This window comes from Natrix helvetica (genome assembly GCF_964273705.1).
Source record: "Natrix helvetica genome assembly, chromosome: Z".
Lineage (NCBI taxonomy): Eukaryota > Metazoa > Chordata > Lepidosauria > Squamata > Natricidae > Natrix > Natrix helvetica.
In genome coordinates this window covers 104,031,535-104,059,308 of record NC_138554.1, presented here as the reverse complement: position 1 = coordinate 104,059,308, position 27,774 = coordinate 104,031,535, and the positions used below count along the sequence as shown (strand labels likewise).

Genomic DNA, 27,774 nt, shown 5'->3' with positions numbered 1-27,774 from the left:
ATGCTATGATTGAAGAATAACTACTAATAAAAAGTATTCCTACCAACCAAGAGTTTTAGCATCAAAATAAATGTATAAATGTTCCTGTGATAGGTACTTTATTAATGAAGGTTCTGTCTGCAACTCTGGATAATCTTCTTCTAGATTATTGAGTTAAAAACAGTAACTGTGACTAGGGAGGGATAGAACAACTACAGATAACATTAATGTAAAAGGAGAATTTATATTTTCAGCAGCAGCATTTTACTACATAGAAAAATGCTGACGAAGTGACAAGTCCAAGCAGGACATACAAAGTTATGTAGTGCCTGCTGGCAATTCCCCTGTGAACATAAGACTTAGTGATTTAAAAAAAGGTAAGCTGAAACTGGAATTCAGGAGGTCATATCATCATAAGAATTTGATCAGAGTTCCAAAAATATTAATTCTTCACCTAATTTTAAATATACATTTTAGGGACTATCTTAAAGGCAGACTGAAATCTTCAAGCTTACATGTTTCAACTAGAGGTTCAAAGATATAGTTAGCCTGAGGCAAGAAATCCTTACAGATTCTTTCAGGATGTTTTTATGCTATCCAGGTTCTAACTACTTTTATAAATTAGTCATCTTAACTGCAGGATGAGGTTTCCCTATTTGCAGACTAATAATATAAGAAAAAGGAGAGACATGCGCCACATTGTCTGCACATCCAGCAAGTTGCTACCTGCTTTATTTCAAGTGCATGAAGACTTATTTTTATTAAATAAAAATATTTATTATTTTCCAATCTACATTTTAAAAGAAATACAAAAACTAAAAAAAAACCATGGTTATTAGTTTGTATGTGTGTTTGTATGGAGTCCTTGGTGTTCTCTGAACTTGGTTGTTTGCTTGCAGATGTTTCATTACCCAACTCCCCAAATCATCATATATAAAACTGTTTGTTTTTCTTACCTACATCAGTGTTCAGTTTAATAGAATGGAATGTATTCTTTATCAACAATTTATTCTGCATACAGGAAAGACACTTGATTTTTTCCTGAAGCATTTGAAACGTATTATACATTTGCACAGATAGGATTACATTTGTAATTCAAAGTATCAAACAGAGCTCAAATAATTAAAAATATATGATATATTAATTTGTTCTAAATTATTTTGGGCCTTGTATCTCCAGTTGACTTGATCAATTACTTTAAAGATCAACAGGAAAATGAATAGCTATTATTTGAAATGCCTGTAAAAACATCCATGCAAGAGTTCTGTTTAGTACTTAGTTGTAATATTTATTTAAAAAATATATATGGCCATCCATATTTTAGTAGAAATCATAGGCAACCATATACACACAAAAACTCATTTGAAATAAGCAAACAACCCTTCCCAGAAACCACTTGTATCCAACCATCCATCCATCCCTCACATTATGCCATTTATAGCTCATTTATAATTAAGACAAATGAATGCTAAAGCAAATATCTACATATTCTTCACTTTTCCTTGTTACGTTCCAGCTGAAGTTTCATAATAAATTCTCTTTTTAATTTGTCTATGATATAAAGCATTATCAATAATGTGTGATCCATCTGTTATCAATGAGTATTCAGTTTGGATCCAGATTTAAGATGATTCAATAAATAAACTTCTTGGTCACTAAAAATTTCATGAAGTTGAATGTTGACCCTAATGCACTATGTAATTCTCTAGAAAATTCAAATCTGGATAATTTGATCCCAGAAATACATAGCATTTACCTCACTGACTACTCTTAAAGGAAACTAGTTACCATATGTATCTTTCAACCATCTTCATACAAATAATTAATATATGTTTTTCAAAACATAATTAATATATAGTTCTATATACATAATAGAATGTAGAATTAACTTGAAACTGTAGAATATCTGATGAAAATGTCTGGTTGATTCAATTTTAAAATTATTTAAAATATTTATTTTTTAAATATTTAATTATTATTTTAGAGATATCTTAGATGGTACATGGGTCAGAAATCTGAAGTCTGCATAATTGTTTCATTTATTTTTTTGAAGTTATACATAACAATTTCTCATAAATAACTCAGTGCTTTTTTCATAATTTCTAGTTGCTCTTATATGGGAAGAACTTAATCTACCAGCAATGAAATTTTTATTTGTTTTTGCAAATGTCTGAAATTAACATCAAACTTAGTATTAACTGGTGATTGCCAATCTATTAAATAATTACATTCACAGAGAAATATGACTAATAATAGAGAAATAATGAAAAGAAAAATCTACAATTCTGTTTTGTTCAAAAACTCAAAAGGGAACCACTCCATAAGACAGCAATATATTTGCTATTTGGGATATAAATAATTATAATAGTCTTTCTGCTCTTCACAAACACAGCATATATACCTATACATCAGCTATTCACACCCACTGACCATTTCCCACTAATGTTACATGTTAAACAAAATTTATATTCTACAACAACAACCCTCAGTGATTAGTATATTTTTAGACTTACCAAATATAATTATAGAAATGTTTTATTCTAACTACTGTTCTTTTTATGTGCAGGAATTCCCCCCCCCCCCATTTGTAAAGCACTCTCGGGTAGAAGGAACTGCAAGGTTACCAAAAAGAATTGGTGACTGTGTCCAATGCCTAGAAGGAAATATGTAAATTGCAGAAACAAGGAAAAACACATACCTTTGATTAAACAATCAGCTGCAAAAAGATCCCACTTGTAAGTTACCTAAAGGATAAATAATATTTTCTAGAGCAATCAACATATTAATCTATAATTGAAAGCAGAACAGTGTCCAAAAGCAACTGTTTACAATATATGTAAACACCTCCAAGAATTTCTTAATCTTATTTTTCTAAAAGATTAAGATTTTGTAGCATTTAAAATCTATTGAACATTAATTTTGACACCTTGCAAAGAACTTGTATTTCATTTAACAATACTATTTATTATAATTTACAATTAATAGAGTAATTATAATCCATTCAGTAACAGATATATATCTGAAAATTATAATCTTAATGCACAATATCATCAAATCAAATATCTTTATTACATTCTTTAATCAGTTTATGCAGTAAAAAAAGGAATGTAATTTAACAAAACAATTCATATCAGCAGGTAAAAACAATAAAGACAATAAAACAAGGTATCTAATTGTTCAACTGAATCACTAAGTGAAAAAGTATCTGGCACCTAGTATGTGACTTAACAACTCTTAAAAAGTAACCAATTTATATTTAATTAGTATGATTTATAATTTAGTGGTATTGGGGATATCATAACATGTCTTAGGACATCACAGAAAGGACATCATAAAAGACACATAATTAAAAGCAAAATTAAAAAAGAGCGAAAAGTCAAAGGGCATAATAAAAACAAAGTTAAAAAGGCAAGCTTAAAGGTGGAAGGAATGCCCTATTATAGATGCGATGCCAATGAGATTTGGTTGCTATCTGATCTCAGCAGAGGCAGCAGGCCAGTACTGTTAACGATTACTCTTGAGTCCTCAGATTAGAACTGAGGAGCAGACCTAAGTCTTAATACTTGACACGTTAAATTTAACCCCCAAGACTGCATATTGGGTGCATTCTGAGCTACTGAACAAAATCCTAGGAATTCAACTAAAGCATCATAAGACCATAAGTTTATATATAACCCCAGTTCAATTGCTTTTGGAATGTAATTTATTTGTGGAATTTAGTTATTGCTTGTGTGTTCTGTTGGGGAGTTGAAGTGGCATAATTTGCCTGTGCTGGTAATATCATCTACAAGTATTTAGGTTTTTTAACAGTTCAACTTTTTTTTCTTTAATAGAAAAGCAAATAAAATAATTTCAATATAAATTTACAAAATAGGACAATTAATATACAGTAGTACTCTCCATGGACTGGTGGCTTCAAAAGTTTGTGTAATTCTTTCAACATAATTTTCAACCTAAATACCTTGACAAGAATGAAAAAGTACACCTGCCAGTCTGTAATTAATTGTCTTATTTGCATTTACAGTAGCAATATTCAGTATACAGTAGCAAAGACTAGGAGACTAGTGTCCTTCTCTAATGGAACTCCTAAAGACTGTAGTTCGTTTCCATTTTCTTGTCCCAATCAGATAGATAATTAAAAGAAACATGGAAGTTAACATGGCAGGCCATGCAATTTATAATCTATGAAAGATCTTCTGATAATTGCTACAGAAAATTACAATTTCTTGTAATGTGTAATTTTATATAAGCTTCAAATTTGATATTGCATAGATTAAATTATAAAGAAAACTTCTTTGCTGTTACCTCTTAAAACAGAAGGAAAAAGCCATCCCATCCATTATGTGATATTTTGTATTATTCTCTTGCACAGTGTTGTTCTAGTAGCTTTTCTACCTGCCATGTTTGATATTACCAGAGTATTTTCCACTCTCCTCTATGCTTTCTTTTTTAAGATGATGGTTTTCTACTGAAATATTTTATTAAACGTAAGCATTATTTAGTAAACAACATAATTAATGTATTAAATTTAATATGATGGTCACATATTTTTATTATAATTAGTGTTATTAGCACCTAGACATTAACACCCTGTAAAAAATCCCATATTATCAGAAAATGTTTCAATGATAAGCAGCAATCGCAATGCTCTTACCTTCCATAGGTCAGGAGGTCCTTCAATAAGTTTAGCATTTATATTGCTATATTTTAGAGCTAGATGCAAACACTCTGTTCCATAATCCAGATCATAGTCACTACACTGTAGAAAACAAAAAGAACAAATTATAGAATATTTAAAAAATAAAATATGTCATTTAAAATATGTCATGGGAACTTCAATAGATATACAGAAGTTCAACAAAATAGATAATATTTCTCTATGTTTGGTTAATCTTTTCAAAATGTTGCTACAAACACAATACATCCCCTCTCCTGGAAAAAGGTAAATTCTGTAGTATTTCAAATATTTTTAGAATCACACAGCAGTTTTTATCTCTCTGTATGTACACTTAAATGCTTCCTATTATAATGATTACAATTTTAATGCTGAGCTATCACTTTGGAATTTAACTTCTTTTTGCTCCACAACTGTAACTGTGCTTCAATCAAATATTTATTAATATAATGATGTCTCATGGTATCAGAATACAAATGCAACTTAATGACTGGTTGCTTAATGACCATTCAAAGTTACAACACATATAATGTACTTCTGGACATTGCAAAATTCTATACAACTTCCCCTGCATAGTCAGATGAGTGCAATCTTGCTTCTTGGCAGCCTGATTGCACTTATCACCATTTGTCAAGTGGTAGCTCAGTATTATAATTGTTATCATTATAATAGAGAACATTTAAGTGTTCACACATACAGAGATGACACCCGCTGTATGAATCTAAACATATTTGAAATGCTAAAAATGATGGGCACATAATTGCATTTGAAATCTTCTCTGCTCTCAATCGTGAGAGATCAATGAGGAAGTCTGCAGGGAAGATTGCAAGCTGTTGCCACCTGCTGAGAGGATTCCCTCTTTTCTCTGGGAGCTGGCTGAAAGAACTCCTTTCTGACTTGTGCATGCTTGGATTTTGAAGGTCAAATTTTGAGTTGGCAAGAGCTAAAAATCCTTATTTCTCACCTCAATACCTGCTTGAATCTTGGCAGCCAAAATCCAAATGTACACAGAGCCCAAAATCGCTTTCTGTCTCCTAGTCTTTCTTTGGCCTAGCTCACTGGCCTTTCACTGTCAGGACCTGTCTGTTAAGAGAGAATCTCTCTTGTTGAAGTGTTTTGTGTGCGCATGTGCACACGCATGCGTGGAGGCATGCCCTAACACTAATACAGCCCTAACTTCAATTTGACTAATATTGAAATGAGTTTTAGCCTTCCATAAATACTTTTTCATTAACTTATCCATTTAATATAGCTAATAGGAAGTAACCCTGGAATCTCTCTTAAAATATACATATAAATGTAATGTTCACTTAAAAATAACAAATAATACTTGACTTTTAGTTTTTGCAATTGTATGCACTAAATGAAAGTCTTTCCATAACTGAAGCACTTATAAAGAAAGATATGGATAAATTATAATTTATCCATTGTGTTTCAGTTAAGTAGCTTGTCTTGAAAGCTGTAAAAGATGAGCTCTTGTACTAGACTTTAAAAATTAAAATTATAGGAAAGAGTCTCTGTGAAGAATTCCCTCTTGTTCTGTGAGCATCCATTATCTTATTTTAAAATCAATTGGCAATGAGAAGTGTTCCTGAAGGCATCCTTCTGTGCAATTTAATAAAGATTTCCGCTACTCATCATCCAATGATAGGTTAATTATTTTTTAATTATTTCTGCTGAGCTGCCCCCATGCTTTAAGTAGTTTTGATTGTAATTTTGTAATTTTTTTTTTATCATGGAATTCATCATTTTGTCTCAGGTCTTAATTCTAGAGAAATTAGCAATAATGATCTTTAACCCTTCCATGATTTTAAGATCTCTATGGATCGAGGGTATGCCAGTTATCAAACTTGTAAATTTAATATCAATTTGGGTAGAAATAGGTTGGAATTTCATTAATAATTCAAAGTCTGTTATCTTTTCTAATTGAGATAACAATAGATCTTGAATTAATACAGTTCAGTTCAGTCCATTAGAGAAGGAGCCATCATTTTTTTCTTCTCTCTATGGCATATCAATACATTGTATATACATTTATCCAATTTTTCTCTAGTTTTTGGAATTGAGCTCTTGTTTTGAAATGAGTGAGGAAGACCTATTTAATTTATGAGACATATTGTTAAAATAATATTAAGACAAATTTAAAAAGTTCAGGCACAAATCATTCACCATGAACTATTTATCTGACCAATTTACACTGTCAGGGTAATGATGATTTAATAGCTGACCAGCTGCTGTAAGCTATAAACTGAAATGAGAATGCAATGAGAATGGATCAGCAGGGTTATCACTTTAAGAGGCTGTCTATATAAGAGAGATCCTGTGAGGGCATGTCTATGGGTGTGTGTGTGTGTGTGTGTGTGCTTCTGTGCTATAATTGGTGATTGATTGCCTGACTGTATCTAGTATATATATATTATTTGTAGATAAACCACTGTTTGAAAGACAAACCACTGTTTACTGTATATTGCTCCTGGGTTGTCTCAAAATAGCTACATTGTGTGCACTCTGACATAAAACCATAGGTTTGAACAGGATAGAAAGCAATCATGAAAAATCAGGTCTGCAGAAAGGAGGAATCTTGCCTCCCTCTCAGCCAAAAGAGAATTGAGGGAGTGGGGAAACAGGTCAGAAAGTGGATAGAAGGGGACCTTCCATAAGAATCAAGCAGAATCAATTGGAGCCACAACTTTGCCAATGTCATTTCTAGTTCCATTCCCACTGGTTTCATTCATTCTAAATTTCCTATGTGTAGTATTTGGAAGTAGGGTAAGCGATAAAAATGACACTTTTAGAGAGAACCTTCATCTTCCAGCTACCTCAGTTACAGATGGATAATGACATACAGGTGGTAACAGGTAGACATATCCTTGGGAAATAGTAGTCTGATCCTGTAGCAGGATAAGGAGGCTATCCTGAGCTCTACCTATATTCAAGCACATGCCAAATCCCTAGCCAAGGAAAAGAAACACTACAACTTCTTTTTTAAAAGAATAACTCATTTGGAGCTTTCAGGTGAGCAATGGCATTTAATACTACACAACTAATCCAGATGTTCTTACTATTACACTGAGGGCAAAAAAACCAAAATACTTACCTGAAGATATGCTTGATGGATTTTATCAAATAAGAAAGCTTGAGGCATTTCACTTGCTCTGTACTTGGCACGATCTAGTGAATGGTCTAAACATCCCTCTGTAGTCGAAGCAATAACTGTGGAGACAAGAGGACGGATTGCTCCTGCTGCCTAGGGTACAAAAAATGTCAGCTTTAAAACAAGTCAAATCAAATTAAAGAGTTTAATCTTCACATACATTATTAACCGAATATAGATACAGATGAATTCAATGTGAATAAATGGCACACCAGAATGAATTGCACAAAATATTTATGTATCAAGTTCATGCACGATCAACTAATTGCACTACGTAGATAACAAAATTATTCAATGATACACAGATAATTAATCTAAACTCTTATTTATATTTTCTGTTGTTTCTAAATGGAATATTCATTATCACTACTTGATAATTAAGCTGATCATCAAATTGACATACTTTATTAAGCTAGCTCTTAATATTGATTGGATGCTGTTATGAATGTATGGCAAAGTTTCTTTGAATTTGGGTGTCAAATATTTTCTGAACAATACTGAAAAATATTGATGACTATGCCTTCAAATGGAACATTACATGATCAAATGTGAATCAGTCATTATCAATAACAATGATCATTGTGAAGTAGTTTACTTATATTAAAACCTTTCATTGTCTAAACATTTCATTTCTGGTTCATTGATAAATAACTATAAACATTTGTTTGCCTATTAAATTTGATTTAATATCTTTGTAAAGGATTACCAGAACATTAGATTAACTTAATTTAGTCAAATGATATGCTTATAGATATCCTATGCTAAGCATTCATGAAAATGGTGAATTAATTTCTAATATATATTAGATTGATATAAATAATAAATTCCAATTACAGGAAGTGGTTACCAATAGAACTTTAGTGGTTAGAACTTTGAGAACAAGTTTTTCCCCTATCTAAAATTCAGGTCTATTTTTACAAGCATAAATAAAATGCAAAAGTACATTAAAACTATGTAACAATTTTCAAATTCATGTATCAATTGTCCATTTCATCAAATTAAACATTAACACGTCTAAATATTCATATTAATATGATTTTCAACCATAGGACAAAGATCAAAAACAAAGAGGAGGGGTGAAATCACATTGATCTTATCACTGACTTTGTTGGGAAGGTTTTAGTTTACCAATATTTATTCCGATTTATCTAATTGTGCCCACTATTTGTCCCTCTTATTGTTAGAACACTGCCAACTGGAACTAGAACTTACATAATTGAAGCAACTTTTATTTGACAACATTCATAACCACGCTACAAATTCTACATTCAAGCAGAATCGACTGTGCACTTATTTTTGCAACAAGTAGAAACATGTACTTCTGTTCAGACATCCATGCTCTCACCAATTATATATCTAATAATCAACATGCTTTACCCATAACTGTAATTACCATTTCTGCTAGCAGAACTGTCTTAAAGAATTACCTCTTTTACATTTTTAGAAATGCCACCTTCAAAGAAAAAGCAACCATGATTATGTGACTTAAATATTTCAGTTATTTTTCAGAAAGTACATGTTTTGTATAACGAACATTAAATTGACATTGGATTTATACCACTTCTTTGGAATTGATTCTGTAATTATTTTAATTACCAACAAACTTGAAAATTAATTTGTAGCAATTAGAGAACCAACATTTATATGTTGCCATATTGCTTATCAGTAAACCCATGGTTATTTCTTTGATATCACACTCATATTTATTTTGGACACTTTTTGAATAGTCACTTGCTTAAGTTCTAGTATTACTGTACATATATTTTCAGTAAGTATAGTCTCAGACTCTCAGTGCAATAAAAGAAAAATACTGTGAACAATTACTAGTATGTGAACATTGTATTGTTAATAATTAGACATACAGTGGTAATTTGAGTGAAGGGAAAAATCTCTCTATGTTTACATACAATACAATACAATAGCAGAGTTGGAAGGGACCTTAGAAGTCTTCTAATCCAACCCCCTGCCTAGGCAGGAAACCCTATACCATTTCAGACAAATAACTATCCAACATCTGCTTGAAGACTTCCAGTGTTGGGGCATTCACAACTTCTGGAGGCAACTTCTGTTCCACTGATTAATTGTTCTAACTGTCAGGAAATTTCTCCTCAGTTTTAAGTTGCTTCTCTCCTTGATTAGTTTCCACCCATCGCTTCTTTTTTTAATATTTTTTTATTTTCAAACACAAACACACAACACATATAACATAAAAGCCTCTTCAACTACATACAGTGTCTCAATTGGTTACAAGGTCTTTCTGTGTCCTTTCCATAGTCATCACTTGAATTTTATCAAAATTCACATATTGCTAATCAAGATATCTTTGTATACATTGTTATTATGCTTCCTTTGTTTGATTATCACCATTGTCTCTCCATTTTAGACAAGGTATTCTAAATATATAACCATTAATATTATAATGATTCATTGTATCATCTTCAATATATCAAATAATAAAGGGTTATTTTTTTATCCTATTCTAAGTCATTCTATTATTTTAGTATTGATAACATTTTCTAATAATTTTCAATTCCATGTTTTCCCCCATTATTAGTATCATTAATCTAATATACATGTATACAAATTGTTATAATTATTAAATATCCATTAAGCCTAGCTATTATTACATCCTTTCAATATAAGGCATATTAAATTTGAAGTAAATTTATATTATGACATTTTATTACATCACCCTGAAATCATCCAATGATATTACATCTTTATATTCTATTCTATATAGAATTGTTTATCTTTTATAAAAAGCCTTTTCAACATCATCTCCATGATCCTCATTTACAGTATTGTATAAATTTCATATCATCAATTTAGTATATATAAATGCTTTATCATTATTAATCATTTATTTAACTATAGCTATTATTACGTTGTATATAGCACTCAAAATTTAACATTTAACTAAAATTTATTGTGATATTTCATTTCATCATCCTGTATCCTTCCAGAGATAGTGTAGTCCAATATCTCTTGCCATTTGTAAAGTCTGTATTCTAAGTGTTTTCTTGATAAGTCTTATGTGGACTTCTCTTAAGAACTTATTATTCATTGCATGACTTATAAGAATTTGAAACTCTCTATCTATCTGCTCTTTTTATCAGCTTAACTTTTGTTATCATTAGTGCTTCTGCCGAGATTACTCTCATTATTTCTGCCAAATTTTCTCTCCTTTCTTCATCTATGTTCTGACATCTAAAATAAAGTTCCAGTTCATCAATTTCTCCTTTCTGTATATCGCACTTGTCATTTTCCTCCACTCTCAGTTTGCTGTCAGTGTCAACAATTTTCTTCTCACTTTCATATGTCTCTGTTATTTTTTCAGCTGTCCTCAAACTTCATCACTGTCCCGTACTTTCTGTATTTTGATCTATAATTTCAAGTCTTTCTTCAATTCTCTCTGTAATAATTAAAACTTTTTGAATTTCTAAGAAAATTCTTTGCAAAGTTAGTGCCTTTTCTTCTACACGTTGTGCCATTTTCCAAGTTATAAACACTGCCAAAACATCAGAGACTTTTTAAGTTTCAAACAAATTCAGGAGAGTTTTTCAAATCAAAGCTTTCTCTTTACTTCAAAGGAACACCTGTATAAACAAAACGTTTTCCACTGATCCTTTCAGTAAAAAAAGCTTTATCAGATATTGCCAAGCCTCTAGCCACTAGATGACAGTGTTACTTCTTTTCCATCTGTTTTTGCCTCTCTCTGTAAACTCCAAGTTCCGAAATGTCAGGGGAAAAATCACCCTGAAGAAAAATGAGGTCTATGGATCGGGCTGATTTCCAACAGCATATGCATTAAGATGTGAAGAAAAGAATAAAAGTTCTGGGAAGCATATTCTAATTAATAAACAAACTTTAATACGAAAATAATAAAAGTAAATAAAACAGAAACTAACTAATTGTTACATTTTGATAATAAAAGTTCCGTCTGCCAGCTTTTGGCAGCCGGACAAAAGTTCAGCAGTAGCTTTTTTTCTCTCTCCGTCTGGAATGTGTGAAGACATGCGGAAATAAATCACTTTCAGATAACTTTTATGACCTGCGCAATAACTCTTTCTCAGTTTAACTCTTCAGTGTCAGTTCATTCAGTTCATGTCTAGCAAACTTTTTAACGTCGTGACACGAAAGAGGTAAAGAAAATGTTTACAAATTACGCTCCGTCCAAGCCTTACGAGAGAAGAAGCTTTTAATCCACAAATACAAAAGAAAAATGGAAAAAGTATAAGGAAGAATGAAAAAGAGACCAGTCCAGTTTAAAAGTAAGAGGCATTTGTAAAAAGTACATCCATAAAAAACAAACCAAGTTAAGGTAGAAAAGATAACACGATAGTTTTAAACCAGGGTTAATTCACCGCTTATTTTCTCTATCTTCTATTTTATTTTAAATTCCAAGTCTTTTGGGTTTTCCCTTCTCTAATAATAAAAAAATTTTCTCACCATTTTGACATTCCTATACTGCTTCTGTTTCAGAGGCTTATCCCAACCTTCTGCAGCCATTTTGGTTGCTTCTCTTGTAGCTGGCAAAAAGAGCATTCCACTGGATCAATCAGAGGCTTTGCGATGCCCCTGAGATCAGCAGGCCATGCTCTTCTCTATCACTGTTCCTTCAGAACAGTTTAGGTCCAAAGGGACTGTCCAGGAACAGAGATATCAACAGCAATCCTGGAGCCCCAAGATTGCATGTTGTGTTGTTACGACATCAAGCCCTGCTTTCCCCCCACCCATTGCTTCTTGTTCTACTCTCAGGTGCTTTGGAGAATAGTTTGACTCCCTCTTCTTTGTGGCAAGAAGAGATATTGAGATTGAAGTCCAAGTAAACTATATCGACAGCATTCCTCTGGTCCATTAATTTTGTCACTTTATCAAAAAATGCAATAAGATTAGTCTGGCATGATCTGTTTTTGACAAACGAATGTTGGCTTTTGGTTATTACTTTGTTTACTTCTAGGTGTTCGCTAATTCGTTGCTTGATTATCTTTTCCAGAATCTGTCCTGGTATTGAAGTCCCTTTTTTGAAATGGGAACACATCAGCTCTTTTCCAGTCCTCTTGCAGTTCCCCCGTGCTCCAGGATCTCTGAAAGATATAGTTCAGTGGTTCTGAGATCCATCCGGTCCTGGCGATTTGAACTCGTCTAGGGTAGACAGGTGCTCACTTACCATTCTCTTCCCTATTTCAATTTGTGTTCCTAATCTGATTTTTGTGGTGCTGTTTTTGATAGATGGGCTGTTTTATCCCTTTGTGTAAAGACAGATGCAAAAGAATGAGTTAAATAGTTCCACTTTTTCCCTGTTGCTCGTCACCTTCTTGCCACTTTCTCCCAGCAATGGACCAATTGTTTCCTTAACTTTTTTCTTGTTTTGTTTTTAACATGTTAGAAGAAGCTTTTTTGTTATTTTTGTGAGCCTTAGCTTTCCTTACTTTATCTTTACAGGCTCGGGCTATTTGCTGATATTCTGCCTTAGTTATGTTCCCCCATTCCCACTTTTTGTACTTATCTTTTTTGTCTTTCAATTTGTCAGAGAGTTCTTTATGCAGCCATGCTGGTATCTTTTGGCAGCTGTTATTTTTCTTCTTCACTGTTATTGTGCTAGACTGGGTTTTTGTAATCTCATTTTTCAAAATTTCCCAAGCTTCTTGAGTTGTTTTCCCCTTGAGGATTCTCATCCATGGAATTCTTCCAAAGCTCTGAGTTTACTGAAATTAGCTCTCTTAAAGTCCAAGACTTTAGTTTGACTTTGTTCTACTACTTGTGTTTGCATAATGTTGAATTCCAATACCATGTTTCCCCGAAAATACGACTTGTCGTGAAACTAAAGCCTTGCCACATTTTTCGCGTGGGCAAATATATAAGCCCACCCCCAAAAATAAGCCCCCTGGACAATCCCCCCCTCCAGCCAGGCAGACCACCGCTCACCGACCTAGTGGTATCCCGAAGGCACCAAGTCGCGGGAACGAGGTGGGGGCAAAGGCACTTGCGTTGCTTGGTGCTTTCGGGGTACCGCTTGGTCGGTCAGCGGGGCTGTGCCCAGCTGAAGTGGAGGGTTGACGGGCAGCTGCTCTCTTGCGAGCGGGCTCCTGAAGAGCCGGACACAGCCTCAGGGTCGAATGGCTGTGTTGCGCTGTCACAGCAGCAACGTAGCAGCCATGAGGTTACCAAGCTCATGAGCAGCTGCCGGCAACCTCCCTTTACAGCCAGGTACAGTGCCACTGACCAACCTAGCAGTACCCGGAAGGCACCAAGCAATGTGAGCACCTGTTCGCCGCCCTCCGCCTCCTGTGGCTTGGTGCCTTCGGAATGCCCCTAGGTGAGTGAATGGGGGTCTGCATGGCTGGAGACGGGGGTTGCGCGCAGTTTTTCCACTCCCCGTTCGCGCAACTCACAGGCTCACGATGCCCTTGGCTAACTCTATAGCACCTGCAGAGACGGCATCTCCGCTGCTGGGGCTGCCCGCCGCTTGGTTTTTTTTTTAAAGCACAGAGGACGGATGCCGCTCTGGAAGTATGCTCTATGGTAGCGTACAACCATAGAGCATACTCCCAGAGAAGTATCCTATCTCTGTGCTTTGGAATCCGCAACGGAGGACGGATGCCACTCTGGGAGTACGCTCTATGGTGGTACGATCTGCAGCCCACAACTATAGAGGCTACTTCCAGAGCGGCATCCGTCCTCCGTGTTTTGAAAAAAAAAACCCAAGCGGCAGGCAGCGCCAGCAGCAGAAATGCCGTCTCTGCAGGTATTGTAGAGTTAGCCAAGGGCATCGTGAGCCTGTGAGTCGTGCGAGCGGGGAATGGAAAAGCCACTGCACAATCCCCCTCTCCGCCATGCAGAGCCCCATTCACTCACCTAGGGGCATTCCGAAGGCACCGAGCTACGGGAGCCACGGGAGAGCGGCAAAAAGGTGCTTGCATTGCTTGGTGCCTTCCAGGTACTGCTAGGTCGGTCAGCGGTGCTGTGCCCAGCTGGAAAGGGGGGTTGCCGGGCGGCTGCTCGCGAGCTTGGTCACCTCATGGCTGCTGTGTTGCTGCTGCGACAGTGCAACACAGCCATTCGACCCTGAGGCTCTGACAGGAGCCTGGTCGCAAGGGAGCAGCCGCCCGGCAACCCCAAAATAATAAGCCCTCCCCTTTAATAAGCCCAAGGTCATATTTCGTGGGTCAAAAAAATATAAGACCCTGTCGTATTTTCGGGGAAACACGGTATTGCATGGTCACTTGCCCCCAGGGTTCCTATGGCTTCAACACCTTCTATCATTTCCTCTTTGTTAGTGAGAATTGGAGGAAGCGCATGTTAAGGAAGCGCATGTTAAGGGGTCCTCTTTGTTAGTGAGAATTGGAGGAAGCGCATGTTAAGGGGTTTTTTAATTAAATGTTTTTTAAAAGTTGTAAGGGGTTATAAGGATGGGGGGGGGAGGGGCTGTAGGGATGGGGGGGGAACCGGTTAGGAGGGATGGAAGAGCCAGGCACCTAGGTGTGGTCGAAAGAGGAGGGAGCGGAGTGGGGGAGGAGAGGGAAGATAGCATTCCTGTGAAGGGCACCTTAATACCAACGGTCGTGGGGAGGGGCAGGTGCGAGGACAGTTTAAGAGCACGTAGTCGGTTGGGAGACCGGGGTTTTTGGTCATTCCCGGTCGTTTGTACCAACCCCTGCATACTAGGTGGTCAGGATCTACAGACCCAAGGCCTGAGACTGCTGTTATGCAACGCGAGGTCCGTTGTCAATAAGGCCCCCCTCATCCACGATCTAATTTTGGAGGGGGAGCCGGACCTCGCCGGAATAACCGAGACCTGGTTGGGCCACGAGGGAGGTCTACCCCTTGTGGAAATGTGCCCTCCAGGTTATCGAGCATTTCACCAGCCTCGGGCCCAGGGAAGGGGCGGTGGGGTAGCAGTGATTATCCGGGAAGACTTAGAGCCGAGAGAGTTCACCGTGCCGCAGACATCCGGGTGTGAGTCCCTCGTCGTGAGATGGGGCCCAGGGAGGCAGTTGGGCCTGCTGATAGTATACCTGGCTCCTCGCTATACTTCAGCGGCCCTGCCCTAACTCCTTGAGCTGATCTCATCGGTGGCGGTTGAGACCCCCAAACTTTTAGTGATGGGGGATTTTAATCTGCCATCGATGGGAGAAGCGTCTGAGGGGGTTCGGGAGTTCATGGCTTCCATGACAGCCATGGACCTGACCCAGTTAATTCAGGGCCCTACTCACGAGGGAGGCCACACCCTGGACCTTGTTTTTGTCTCTGGCCAGTGGACGAGTGATCTGGGAATAGGGGATCTAGACACTATTCCCCTGTCATGGTCGGATCACTCACTTCTCTGGCTGGACTTCCCTGGTGCTACCCCCCGCCGCGAGGAGGCGGAACTGGAAAGTATTAGATGGTTCCGCCCCAAGCGCCTGATGGAACCGGATAGGTTCCAGACGGAACTTGGGCCACCCCCTGTGGACCTGACCCGCCCCCGAGTGGAGGACCTGGTAGACGCATGGAATAGTGCGACTACCGGGGCCCTAGACCGGGTGGCGCCTTTGCGGCCTCTCCTGCGGCGACGAACCACCCTGGCACCTTGGTTTACCGAGGAGCTAAGGGTGATGAAACGCCACAAGAGACGCCTAGAGAGTCGTTGGAGATCCTCCCGTTCCGAACTTGACCGAGCACAGGCACGAGCCTATTTGAAGACGTACCTCGTGGCATTAAGAGCGGCCAAACGTCAACATTGCGCCGCTCTTATTGCGTCTGCAGATAACCGCCCTGCCGCCCTGTTTCGGGTGACCCGTTCCCTCTTGTTTGAGAGACCACGGGAAGCCCCACTACAGGGCAGAGCAGAGGAGTTTGGGAATTATCTACAGGACAAAGTCGCTCAAATTCGGATGGGATGGACCCCTTTCAGTGGTTCAGTAGAGACGCCCGTTGCGAGTCTTGAGGGACCGCTTTGGGAGGAGTTTGACTCGGTTGCCATCGAGGATTTGGACAGGTTGCGTGGACGTCTGCGACCCACCACATGTTTATTGGACCCGTGTCCCTCCTGGCTTGTACTGGCATCCTGGGAGGTTACGCGCGACTGGCTCCTGGGCCTGGTGAACGCCTCGTTGAGTGAGGGGTCTCTACCGGCCACCTTGAAAGAGGCGGTGGTGAGGCCCCTGCTCAAGAAGCCTTCCCTGGACCCAACGGACCTAGTCAATTATCGTCCAGTCTCCAACCTTCCTTTTTTAGCGAAGGTTGTAGAGAGTGTGGTAGCACAGCAGTTCCCACATCACCTGGAGGAAAATGATTATCTAGACCCGCGCCAGTCCGGCTTCCGACCCGGGCACAGCACGGAGACGGCCTTGGTCGCATTGGTTGATGATCTCTGGAGGGCCAGAGATAGGGGTTGTTCCTCTATCCTGGTCCTATTAGATCTCTCGGCGGCGTTCGATACCATCGACCATGGTATCCTGTTGCACTGGCTAGAGGGGCTGGGAGTCAGGGGCACCGTTTTACGGTGGTTTGGCTCCTACCACTCTGATCGGACGCAACGTGTGTTGACAGGGGAGCAGAGTTCGACCCGGAGGCCACTCACATGTGGAGTGCCACAGGGATCGGTGCTCTCGCCTCTCCTGTTCAACACATATATGAAACCGCTGGGCGAGATCATCCGTGGTTTTGGGGTGGGATATCATCTGTATGCTGATGATACTCAGCTATACATTTCCACTCCGAACCACCCCAATGAGGCCGTCGAAATGATGTCCCGGTGTCTGGAGGCCGTACGGGTCTGGATGGATGGCAACCGACTAAAACTCAACCCTTCCAAGACGGAGTGGCTGTGGCTTCCGGCCTCCCGGTTCAACCAGGTACTTCCATCTCTGGCCATCGGGGGCGTCCAACTAGCCCCCATGGAACAGGTGCGCAATTTGGGCGTCCTCCTGGATGCCCGGCTGTCCATGGATAACCATGTAACAGCCGTGGCAAGGGGGGCGTTCCATCAGGTCCACCTGATGCGCCAATTGCGCCCCTTATTGGACCGGGATGCCCTACGCACAGTCACCCATGCGCTAGTGACGTCTCGCCTGGATTACTGCAATGCTCTCTACATGGGGCTTCCCTTGAGATGCACTCGGAGACTACAGTTGGTCCAGAACGCGGCCGCGCGGGTGATTATGGGGAGGACTAGATTCTCCCCTGTAACACCTCTCCTGCGCGAGCTGCACTGGCTTCCTGTGGTCTACCGAGTGCGTTTCAAGGTTTTGATTATGATCTTTAAAGCGCTTCATGGCAAAGGGCCTAGTTATATGCAGGATCGCATCCTGCCCCACACATCCCTACGACCAATTCGCTCACACAGAGAGGGACTTCTCCGGGTGCCGTCCGCCAAACAGTGCCGGGGGGCGACACCCAGGAGCAGAGCCTTCTCTGTGATGGGCCCAGCCCTGTGGAATGACCTCCCCCGTGACATCAGGATTACTTCCGATCTCCGCTCCTTCCGTGTACAGCTGAAGACCCACCTCTTTCAATTATCTGGCCTGGCTCAATCGCAATCGTAATTTTCTCATTCCTCCTAACTGTTTTTTAAATTGTTCTTAAATATTAATTCTTAACTGCATATTGGGTTTTTACAATTGGGGTATTTTAAAGCTGATTTTTAACTGTCTAATGATGTAATTTGTTTCCTCCTCCGTGTATGTATGTATGTGTGTTGTGTATGTATGTACGTTTTTGTGCTGTTATTTATCTTTTATGTTTTATGCTCCATTGTACGCCGCCCCGAGTCCTACTCGGAAAGGGAGCGGCTAATAAATCCAAATTTATTATTATTATTATTATTAGAATTAAGTCCAATATGGCTGATCCCCTTGTTCCCTTCTCTACTTTTTGGGAAACAAAGTTGTCTGCTAGTTTCATTAGGAACTTGTTGCATCTTCCACTTGGTGCAGAGTTTGCTTCCCAGTTGATGTCAGGGTAGTTAAAATCTCCCGTTACTATTGTGATGTGCTTCCTACGTACCTTAGTTAGCTGAATAGCAAAAAGTTCATCTACTTCCTCGGCTTGGTTGAGTGGCCTGAAGTATGAACCTATGGCAATGTCATTTCCCCCCAACCTTTAATATTGACCCAAATGCATTCAAGATAGTTCTTATCATTGTTGTGCTCTATTTCTGTAGAGATGTAGTTATTTCTTATATATAGTGCAACTCCACCTGCTCTTTTATTTGGTCTATTTCTTTTAAATAATTTAAATTCTTCTAGCTGTATGCTCCATTTGTGGGTTTCATCCCACCAAGTTTCTGTAATGGCAACAATATCGTATCTGCCCTCATTTACTTGAATTTCTAATTCAACCTGTTTCTTCAATACAATACAATACAATAGTAGAGTTGGAAGGGACCTTGGAGGTCTTCTAGTCCAACCCCCTGCCTAGGCAGGAAACCCTATACCGTTTCAGACAAATAGCTATCCAACATTCCTCATACTCTGTGCATTGGTGTATAGACACTTGAGTCCATTTTGATTGACCCTGTGTTTACTGTCTATATAACCCATGCTATGCCTGACTTCCCCTATTTTCTTGCCACTTGTATGATTCTTGCATATGGTATGGCACTCACTATTAAATGCTTGGTTTTGCTTGACAGCAGGAGTGATAATCTTACCCGCACAAACATCTATATTACATGCACTGATAACCCTATGAGTTTTAGATTGCTGGGGACAGAAATGTTCTGTATCAATTAATTCTTTGTCCCCACTATTCTGTTTAAATGTTTATCCAGAAAATCTGTGAATTTAATGCCAAGTAGCTCAGTCCCTTTCTTGGATGTGTGCAAACCATATCTTTTGTACAGTTTTTCATTGGACCAGCTGCAGGCATCATGACTAATAAAACCAAAGCCTTCCCTTTTACACCACTCCTTTAGCCACACATTAAACTCTGCTACACGCTTTTTGTTCCTTAAATACTGGCAAAACCTCTGAAAAGATAAGCCTACAACCTACACTACTAAGTTCATACCCCAAGCTCTGGAAATTATTCTTCACATAAAGTACATCTTTTTGGGACAGATTATTTGTGCCAAGATGTATAATAGCATCAACATCAGTCCTTCCTTGCATGCTTGACTATTCAGTCCTTACTTGCATTCTTGACTATGATTTTATATATACATCTCCCAAACTCCCTTTTCCCTAAAAAGCCCCATATTTCTATATTTTTCTTCTCATAAGGAAATGCCTATATTTTTTTTAAGAACTAAAGGTTAGGGTGGGACAGAAATAAATTAGCAGTAAACATTAAACTGTAATTTGGCTTACATCTAGATCTTGTTGTACTTTAGCTAGACCTATGCAAATCTATTTAATATGTTTACATTTTTCTAGGTTGTCTGTTGGATTTATTTTAGACATAATTAGATCTGCATCTAAATCATTTTCTTGAAAGATGCAGTTTCATACTGCAGTTACTGAAAATTGCAGCACAGATAATAGCAACCACACATAATATCCAGATCATCTTTCTCAGAGTATAGTTCGTAAAAACAGGAAATTGTGAAGAGATATTCAATGAAATACATTGTGCTGTAAACTGTTAGTTACAGTTCCTAACTTCTTTTTAAAGTTTCCATTGCAAAAATAATGATGCTCTTCAGAGAAAAAAACATCTACATAGTGTGGCTGAATTATCCAAGCAGTTATAACACCAGCTAAATGTATTATTTACTAAAAAAGTAGATGACTATGAAAAAATTATGATTTTCATGACAGCAAAAGAGTCAAAACATAAATAAGAGCAAATACAACCCAGAATACTGTTATCTGAGAATGATGGAAATGGCATTCCTGGTGGCTTGCAGTTGCATCCAACTTGTTGTATTGGCCTCTTTGACACATGAGGTATTAGTCTTCATTCAAGAGACCATTCCTGGATTCAAACATTTTGAACAATTATTACCCCCATCTCTATTTTTTTAATATTACAATTACAGAGCACCTGAAACAAGGGATCTTTGGATCTCTATTTTTTTAATATTACAATTACAGAGCACCTGAAACAAGGGATCTTTGGATCAATTTCAATTAAATTTCAGGCTAGGATTTAGTACATAGACAGAATTAGGCTTCCACCCTAATGGCATTCCAGAACTCCTCGAAAACCTGGCTATCCTCCAGGCATCAAGGTAGGATGAATTTAGTTCTTCTGTTAAGATGCGCTTTTTCTATATATAGTGTGTTGCTGAACAGATAAAGATAATATGTAAAGATATATATATAGATAGATAGATAGATAGATAGATAGATAGATAGATAGATAGATAGATGATAGATAGATAGATAGATAGATAGATAGATAGATAGATAGATAGAAACAGACAGACAGACAGACAGACAGACAGACAGACAGACAGACAGACAGACAGGAGATTGACAGAGTATTGATATATACCAGGAGTGGATTCCGGCAGTCACTACTGCTGGTTTGCTCGTGGGTACATGTTCTGCATATGTGCAGAAGTCAAAAACAAGATGGCACCGCCAGGAGAACCGGTTCAGGGGAGTGGCAGGCCTGGTCGCTGCCGGTTCTAGAGACCCCGGCCGCCAAACCACTATCAGTTTGCTAAACCAGTCCAAACCGTTAGGAACCCACCACTGATATACACTGTATCTATACTGATATATACTGTATTTTATATATTTTTATTTGTATATATCAATTTAGAACAGCAACTAACAGATTATAAAATATATGTGGCCTGAAACAAAAGATCCAGTTTTTGTCCAAATAGGAATGAACAAAATAATTAACTTTTTTGCCTGGAACAAACATTTACCTTAGCTTGGCTTTTAAGTAGGCACAGAACTTTGAGTCAGGTCTGCACAACATACACCCCACAATAGTTTTAAAATAAATTTTAAAATAAAAATTTAGTAATAAATTTACAGTTGCTGCAGTGTCAGCAGTTCCAGTAATTCTGCAGCTCTACTAGTTAACAGTTGATTAGCATTTTCAATATATGTGACCAATGAGGATTTTTAATTTATCAATGTGGACCTTTTCCTTTTACAAATTAGCAGGCATACTTTGGTTAATGGGAAAGTATAGATAGTAGGAGAGTTGAATGGGATACAATGGAGTCCAGATAATCTATCCATATTGTTCAGGAGGTAGTAGAGGTAAACAGGCACAATGCACAATAGTTAAAATGACATGAAGGATAATTCAAAATCTGATGGCAAATCTCATTATCTGCCATATCAAAGTTTAGTGATCCAAGGATGAATTACCTTGAATAAGTTTTTCTCTGTTTGGGGTCCTTATATTTAAAATGTCATTATATTTAATATGCCATTGATGTGTACAATAATCCTTATCAGATCCAAGACAGTTTTCCTTCTTTGAATTTTAACAATTACACATCACTCAATAAACAAGAGCAGATATTTGTCCAATGAACAAACCTCTAGAGATAAATTCAAGACAGAATGCAACTAGAGTGCAGTACAAGCAGATTTACAGATTTTCTTTCAGAATCTAATTTAAGTATAAAATTAATGGAGTCTTCCAGGTTTACCTAGCTCAGTGGTGGCTAACCTTTTTGGCGCCGATTGCCAAAAGCACACATCCATAATGCAATGTGTGTGCGTGTCCCCCATGCCCCCTACCCCATGCATTCGTGCGCAACCATGCGCAACCTGTGTGAGCCCCGCACCCCACATATGCGTGTGATCCCTGTGTGTGCCCCACCACTGCACATGTGCATGTGAGCCCATGCATGCACACACGACCAACCCCTGCACATGTGTGTGCATCTTAAGCAGGCACCCCACTCCCACGTATGCATGGCAGAGACCCAAAAATCAGCTGGCTGGTAGGAGGCAGCATGCATACATGGTGGAACTGAGCTGAGGCGATGGCTCACGTGCCCACAAAGAGGGCTCTGTGTGCCATCTTTGGCACACTTGCCATAGGTTCATCATCACGGATCTAGCAAGTCCCACTGTCAGGAAAACCAAGCAGGAGTAATGAAGCAGCTTCAACTATAATTTCAGTACGATCATAATCAGCCCAAATTAGAACTCTGGTTATTATTACATGTGAAAAAGATTTATTTTCCTATAGCTAATACAAAATTTGCTATTATAGAGCCACTTAAGAAAAGCTGCTGAGTTATTGTTAGGTACAAGTTGCTGCAAGTTTCTGTATCAACAGTAGCTTGCTTTCCAATTACACCTGATTTCCTGGAAATCAGGAAAAAGATACATAGCTTAAGGCTGTGGATCACTTATGGTCTTGCACTTCTCAGTGAAATGACATGCACTAATTGTATTGGAAATGCTTCATCCCTGGAGCCTGGTACAGATGAAAGTAAGTTAGGATATCCATGAAAAGCAGGCTTGAGTATATACATTTTATGTATTTGTATCCTAATTTTCATTCCAAAATGAAGCCCTAACAATTTTGAGCAAAAAACAACCCCCCAATATTTTAAAAGATAAATGTTGATAAAATGAACATATTTCAATAAATCTGTAAATTTAATTCAAGTAGCAACTAATTCAGTTCATGAACCACTATAAACTCATAAATACAGAGCTCTAGAAACAGTTGTATAGTTGTGTGAGTATATATAGTTTTATAGTTAAGGCATTTTAGTTTTTTCTCAAAGCTTGAATATTCTTCTTGTAATAATGTAAAATGTTAACTATTAGACTTCAAGCATTTTCGGATGGAAATGTGGCTATATTAAACTTACTACCGTGTTTCCCCGAAAATACGACATCGTCTTATTTTCTTTTTACTTACAAAATATGGCCTTGGGCTTATTATAGGGGAGGGCTTATTGTTTTGGGGTTGCCGGATGGCTGCTCCCTTGCGAACTGGCTCCCGAAGAACCGGGCACAGCCTCAGGGGCGAAGCAGCCATGAGGTGACCATGCTCACGAGCAATCGCCCGGCAACCCCCCTCTCCAGCCAGGCAGAGCACCATTCACTAAGGTATCACTAAGGCACCAACCCACGTGGCGCTCTGCCCGGTCTCTAGCTCCCAGGGCTTGGCACATTAGGGATACCCGATAGGTCAGTGTATGGAGCTCTGCCTGGCTGGAGAAGGGGGTTGCGTGAGCATCTGTTCCACCTCCAGCAGGCATGCCTCCTAGTCTCAGCATGTCCGGGCCCAGCTCTCCCTGCAGCAGCAGCCACCACCGCTGCGCTTCGAGCATAACGTCTTCTCCGGTTCCAAACTCCAAAACTTAGCTGCTGAGTCTTCCAGCAGCGGCCGCTCTAGGAGTGCACTCTATGGTTGTGGGCTAGCTGCTGGAACTCTCTGTAAGAGATTCTTCCAGACAGAGAGTCTTCCAGCAGCCAGCCCACAGCCATAGAGCACCACTTACTGACAGAGTGGTATCCTGAGTGCCTTTCTCACCCCCGGCTCACGTGGCTTGGCGCCTTCAGGATACCACTATGCCGGTGAGCGGTGCTCTGCCTGGCCAAAGGAGGGGGGGTTGTCCAGGGGGGTTATTTTCAGGGGTAGGCTTATATTTTTGCCCACGCGAAAAATGTGGCAAGGCTTTAGTTTCAGGATATGTCATATTTCCGGGGAAACACGGTACCATATGAATTGTATTTAGCATATGAGAAACAAACAAATAGACATCAATTAAAGCAAGTAAAGGTATTCCTTGTCTGGCTTTCAGGTGCTTTGGAAAATGGATGGAACCTGACCAAGGAGAGATTCAACCTAGAAATAAGAAGGAACTTTCTGACAGTGAGAAAAATCAACCAATGAAACAGCTTGCCTTCCAAAGTTGTGGGAGCTTCATCACTTGAGACTTTTAAGAAGAGATTGGACTGCCATTTATCAGAAATGGTGTATGATTTTCTGCTTGAGCAGGGGATTGGACTAAATGACCTATAACATCCCTGCAAACTTGTTAATCTGTTATCTGTTAAAAGACTGGCAATGGACCAAGTATTATCGCTGCATAAACATTATGGTTAAAATTAGAATATTTGTGTAGCATATTTTTTTGAATCTCCCAACAGATATTTTTATAATCAATATTCATATCAAAATCTATCTTTATGTATTTGGTTTAATCATATACTAGCGCTATATCTGAATGTCAAAACACTCCCATTTCATCTTTTTTAATGAAATAATAATCCAAGTTTTAAGGAAAAGGCACTAGAATGATATTAACTTATTCCTGAAGTTATAACAGAATAAACTGAAGTTTTGGTTATAAGATTTCATGAGAAAATTGGAGTTAAGAAGTTTCCTAATCCTATCTTTCAGGATTGACAAGTTTCTTTTTTTAAAAAAAAAGTGCCGAAAACATTTTCCCTTGTGGTACTGTTAAAACTGTTGGCAATATAAAATTGCTAGGGGCTTTGGAATGCTGCCTTCTTCTGTATTCACTACCTTTCACAACTTGTATTGGCAACAAAAAATGGGTTTCTAGAAATGTATGTTTAATTATGAATTGCTTCAAAACATAAATGGAATTTAATTGGTTACAAAGCTATATTCTAACAAACAGGAGATTGTTTCATAAAATTAATTTACTAGGGCATAATTTAGTAATTCTCATAAGCTCCATATTTGAATCCTGCAGGCACATAACAAACTGATTAGTAAATGTAATAATGTAATTTATTCTACTGACAAGTGGAATTAAAAAGTGCAATATCCTACTTGATCAATTGCCATTTCAAGAACATTAGGACTTCATACAATTATGCTATTCATATGGTATGCAGAATCTGAATTTACAGTATCATTGTTGCATGAGTGATTTAATGTTAAGTTTCAGCCAAGTTTTTTTATAAAAAAACTAGGAAGTCTAAGTACATAATTTAAAAAGGAAATAATTACTCTTCATAAAAATGTTTAACAAAGAAATATTTATGTAGATTTCTCATTCATCCCACTTCATGTTTCAGAGTAGGCTTTGTATATTTTTTTCTGTGGCCATCAATAAGGAAGGATTTAGGATGACACTCCAGTTTACTATGCCAAAAAAGAGAATATTTATATTGTTTTTCTATGGATGCAGGCACTAGCTATGCATAGGCTCTGCACAGAAACCCCCATAGAACAAAAAACGGACCTACGAGCAGACCAGAAGTTCGGGAACTGACTTTTGGGTTGCCGCTTTTCGCCCTCCAGAGACTTCAGGTGGTTTCCCTGAAGCCTCCAGAGGAAGAAAAACAGCCCAACGCACAAACTTGAAGTGCGTTCCTGAACTTCCGGTTTGCATGTTGAATTGTTTTTTGCCCTCCGGAAGCCTCAGCAAAAAATGGCCAAAAATGAAGGCCGAAGTCATCTGGTGCTGGACCTGATAGGCAACGCCTCACGTGCCCTAACAAATGGCTCCATGTGCCACCTGGGGCATGGTGCCATAGGTTCACCATCATAGATATATACACACATATACATACAAACACACATACATGTATGCATACAAACATTTGTGTGTGTACATATATGTACATATATCTTAATCACTGTTCATTTTAATTTTAATACATGGTAGAAAGATGAAACACAAGACGTTTCCAATCTTTTTTATAGCAATCTTATATAAATGCATTTATATTTTATCATCTCAAGTTAACTTGAAGTTTACTTCATGGTTTCCTCCTTTTCAGTTCTTTCCTTTCTAATTATCAAACCTATAAATCACAAGTTTATTTTTTTTGTTTTCAGAAAAATGTTTAACGTGCAAAAGTTTACTTAATAAAAATTGTGTATTTTCTTCTGAATTCTTTCTGGAGATAAATATACTTTAAAATCCCATTACCATAATCCTAAAATATTTAACTTAAAACAGGAACTTTAAATTTATATTTGGTCTCAATGATTTTTTCCTAGAATCTTAGATAACATGAGGGTATATTCTATCATTTACTCATGATAGAATTATTTAATGGCTAATTAAATAATTATTTTTACCAATAATACTGTAAATCTTCATCTATTCTTATTTATAAAATGGCTCTTTAACTTGTCAAAAGGATTATTAGTATTTCTCGTTTAATTTACACTGATCAAGGTGGATAAAAATCGATGATTTTTTTAAAAAAAATTAAAAATCATATTTTTACATTTAAACCGGATTTTCTTATTTAAATCAGATTTTTCTTTATTTTTATCAAATTTATTTTAAGAAAATGTTTTTGGAGTAAAATGTATCTAAAGATAGTTTTCTATTTAAGATACATTAATAATTTAAATCAAATCCACCCTGACACTGATCATGTTCTTTTATTCTTTTTACTCTATCAAATGCCTCTCTCATTCCCTTCTTCTTGCTTAGCTACACCCCACCCCCAAAAGTCCAGCTTTTGGTGTCTTTCTTACAACAATGTAACTGAGTAATGATTCCTCATACAAAAGAGAAAGGATTTTACTGAATAATTTGGGATAAATATTTAGAATGTTCTGATATACTATGTGAAAATGTAACAGATTAAGTAAAAATCAATATGGCTAATATTGATTGTAATAACTATTTCAATTACCTCTGTTTATGTTAACTATTTCTGACATCCATAACATATTTTTGATTCTTTGTTTTAATAAAATAAAGAAATTCACAGAAGTAAGGCATTTCTTACTTACTTATCCTATTAAATATATTCAAGTTCAATATTCAGTATTTCATTGATTTAAGCATTTAAAGTATAGAAAATTAAACAATCTTTACTTATTAAACTTTTAGATGGAATATGATAAGGCAATAAAACATTTTGCTACATACAGGTGAAACTCAAAAAATTAGAATACCGTGCAAAAGTTCATTTATTTCAGTAATGCAACTTAAAAGGTGAAACTAATATATGAGATAAGACTCATTACATGCAAAGCAAGATAGTTCAAGCTGCGATTTGTCATAATTGTGATGATTATGGCGTACAGCTCATGAAAACTGCAAATCTACCATCTCAGAAAATTAGAATATTACATGCAATCAATAAAACAAGCATTG

At 37.7% G+C, this 27,774-nt stretch overlaps 1 protein-coding gene across 2 annotated transcripts in view; it reads right to left on the bottom strand.

Annotated features, from left to right (window-relative positions):
• Positions 1 to 27,774, bottom strand: part of CRPPA (CDP-L-ribitol pyrophosphorylase A) — a 54,168-nt gene that overhangs the window by 9,353 nt on the left and 17,041 nt on the right. For both annotated transcript variants that reach the window (XM_081932282.1, XM_081932283.1), the window contains exons 3-5: positions 7,752 to 7,901; positions 4,634 to 4,738; positions 2,678 to 2,723 (exon numbers count right to left, since the gene is read on the bottom strand). In XM_081932282.1, the coding sequence (XP_081788408.1) occupies positions 2,678 to 2,723; positions 4,634 to 4,738; positions 7,752 to 7,901 (301 nt within the window). The remainder of the gene's footprint in view (positions 1 to 2,677; positions 2,724 to 4,633; positions 4,739 to 7,751; positions 7,902 to 27,774) is intronic.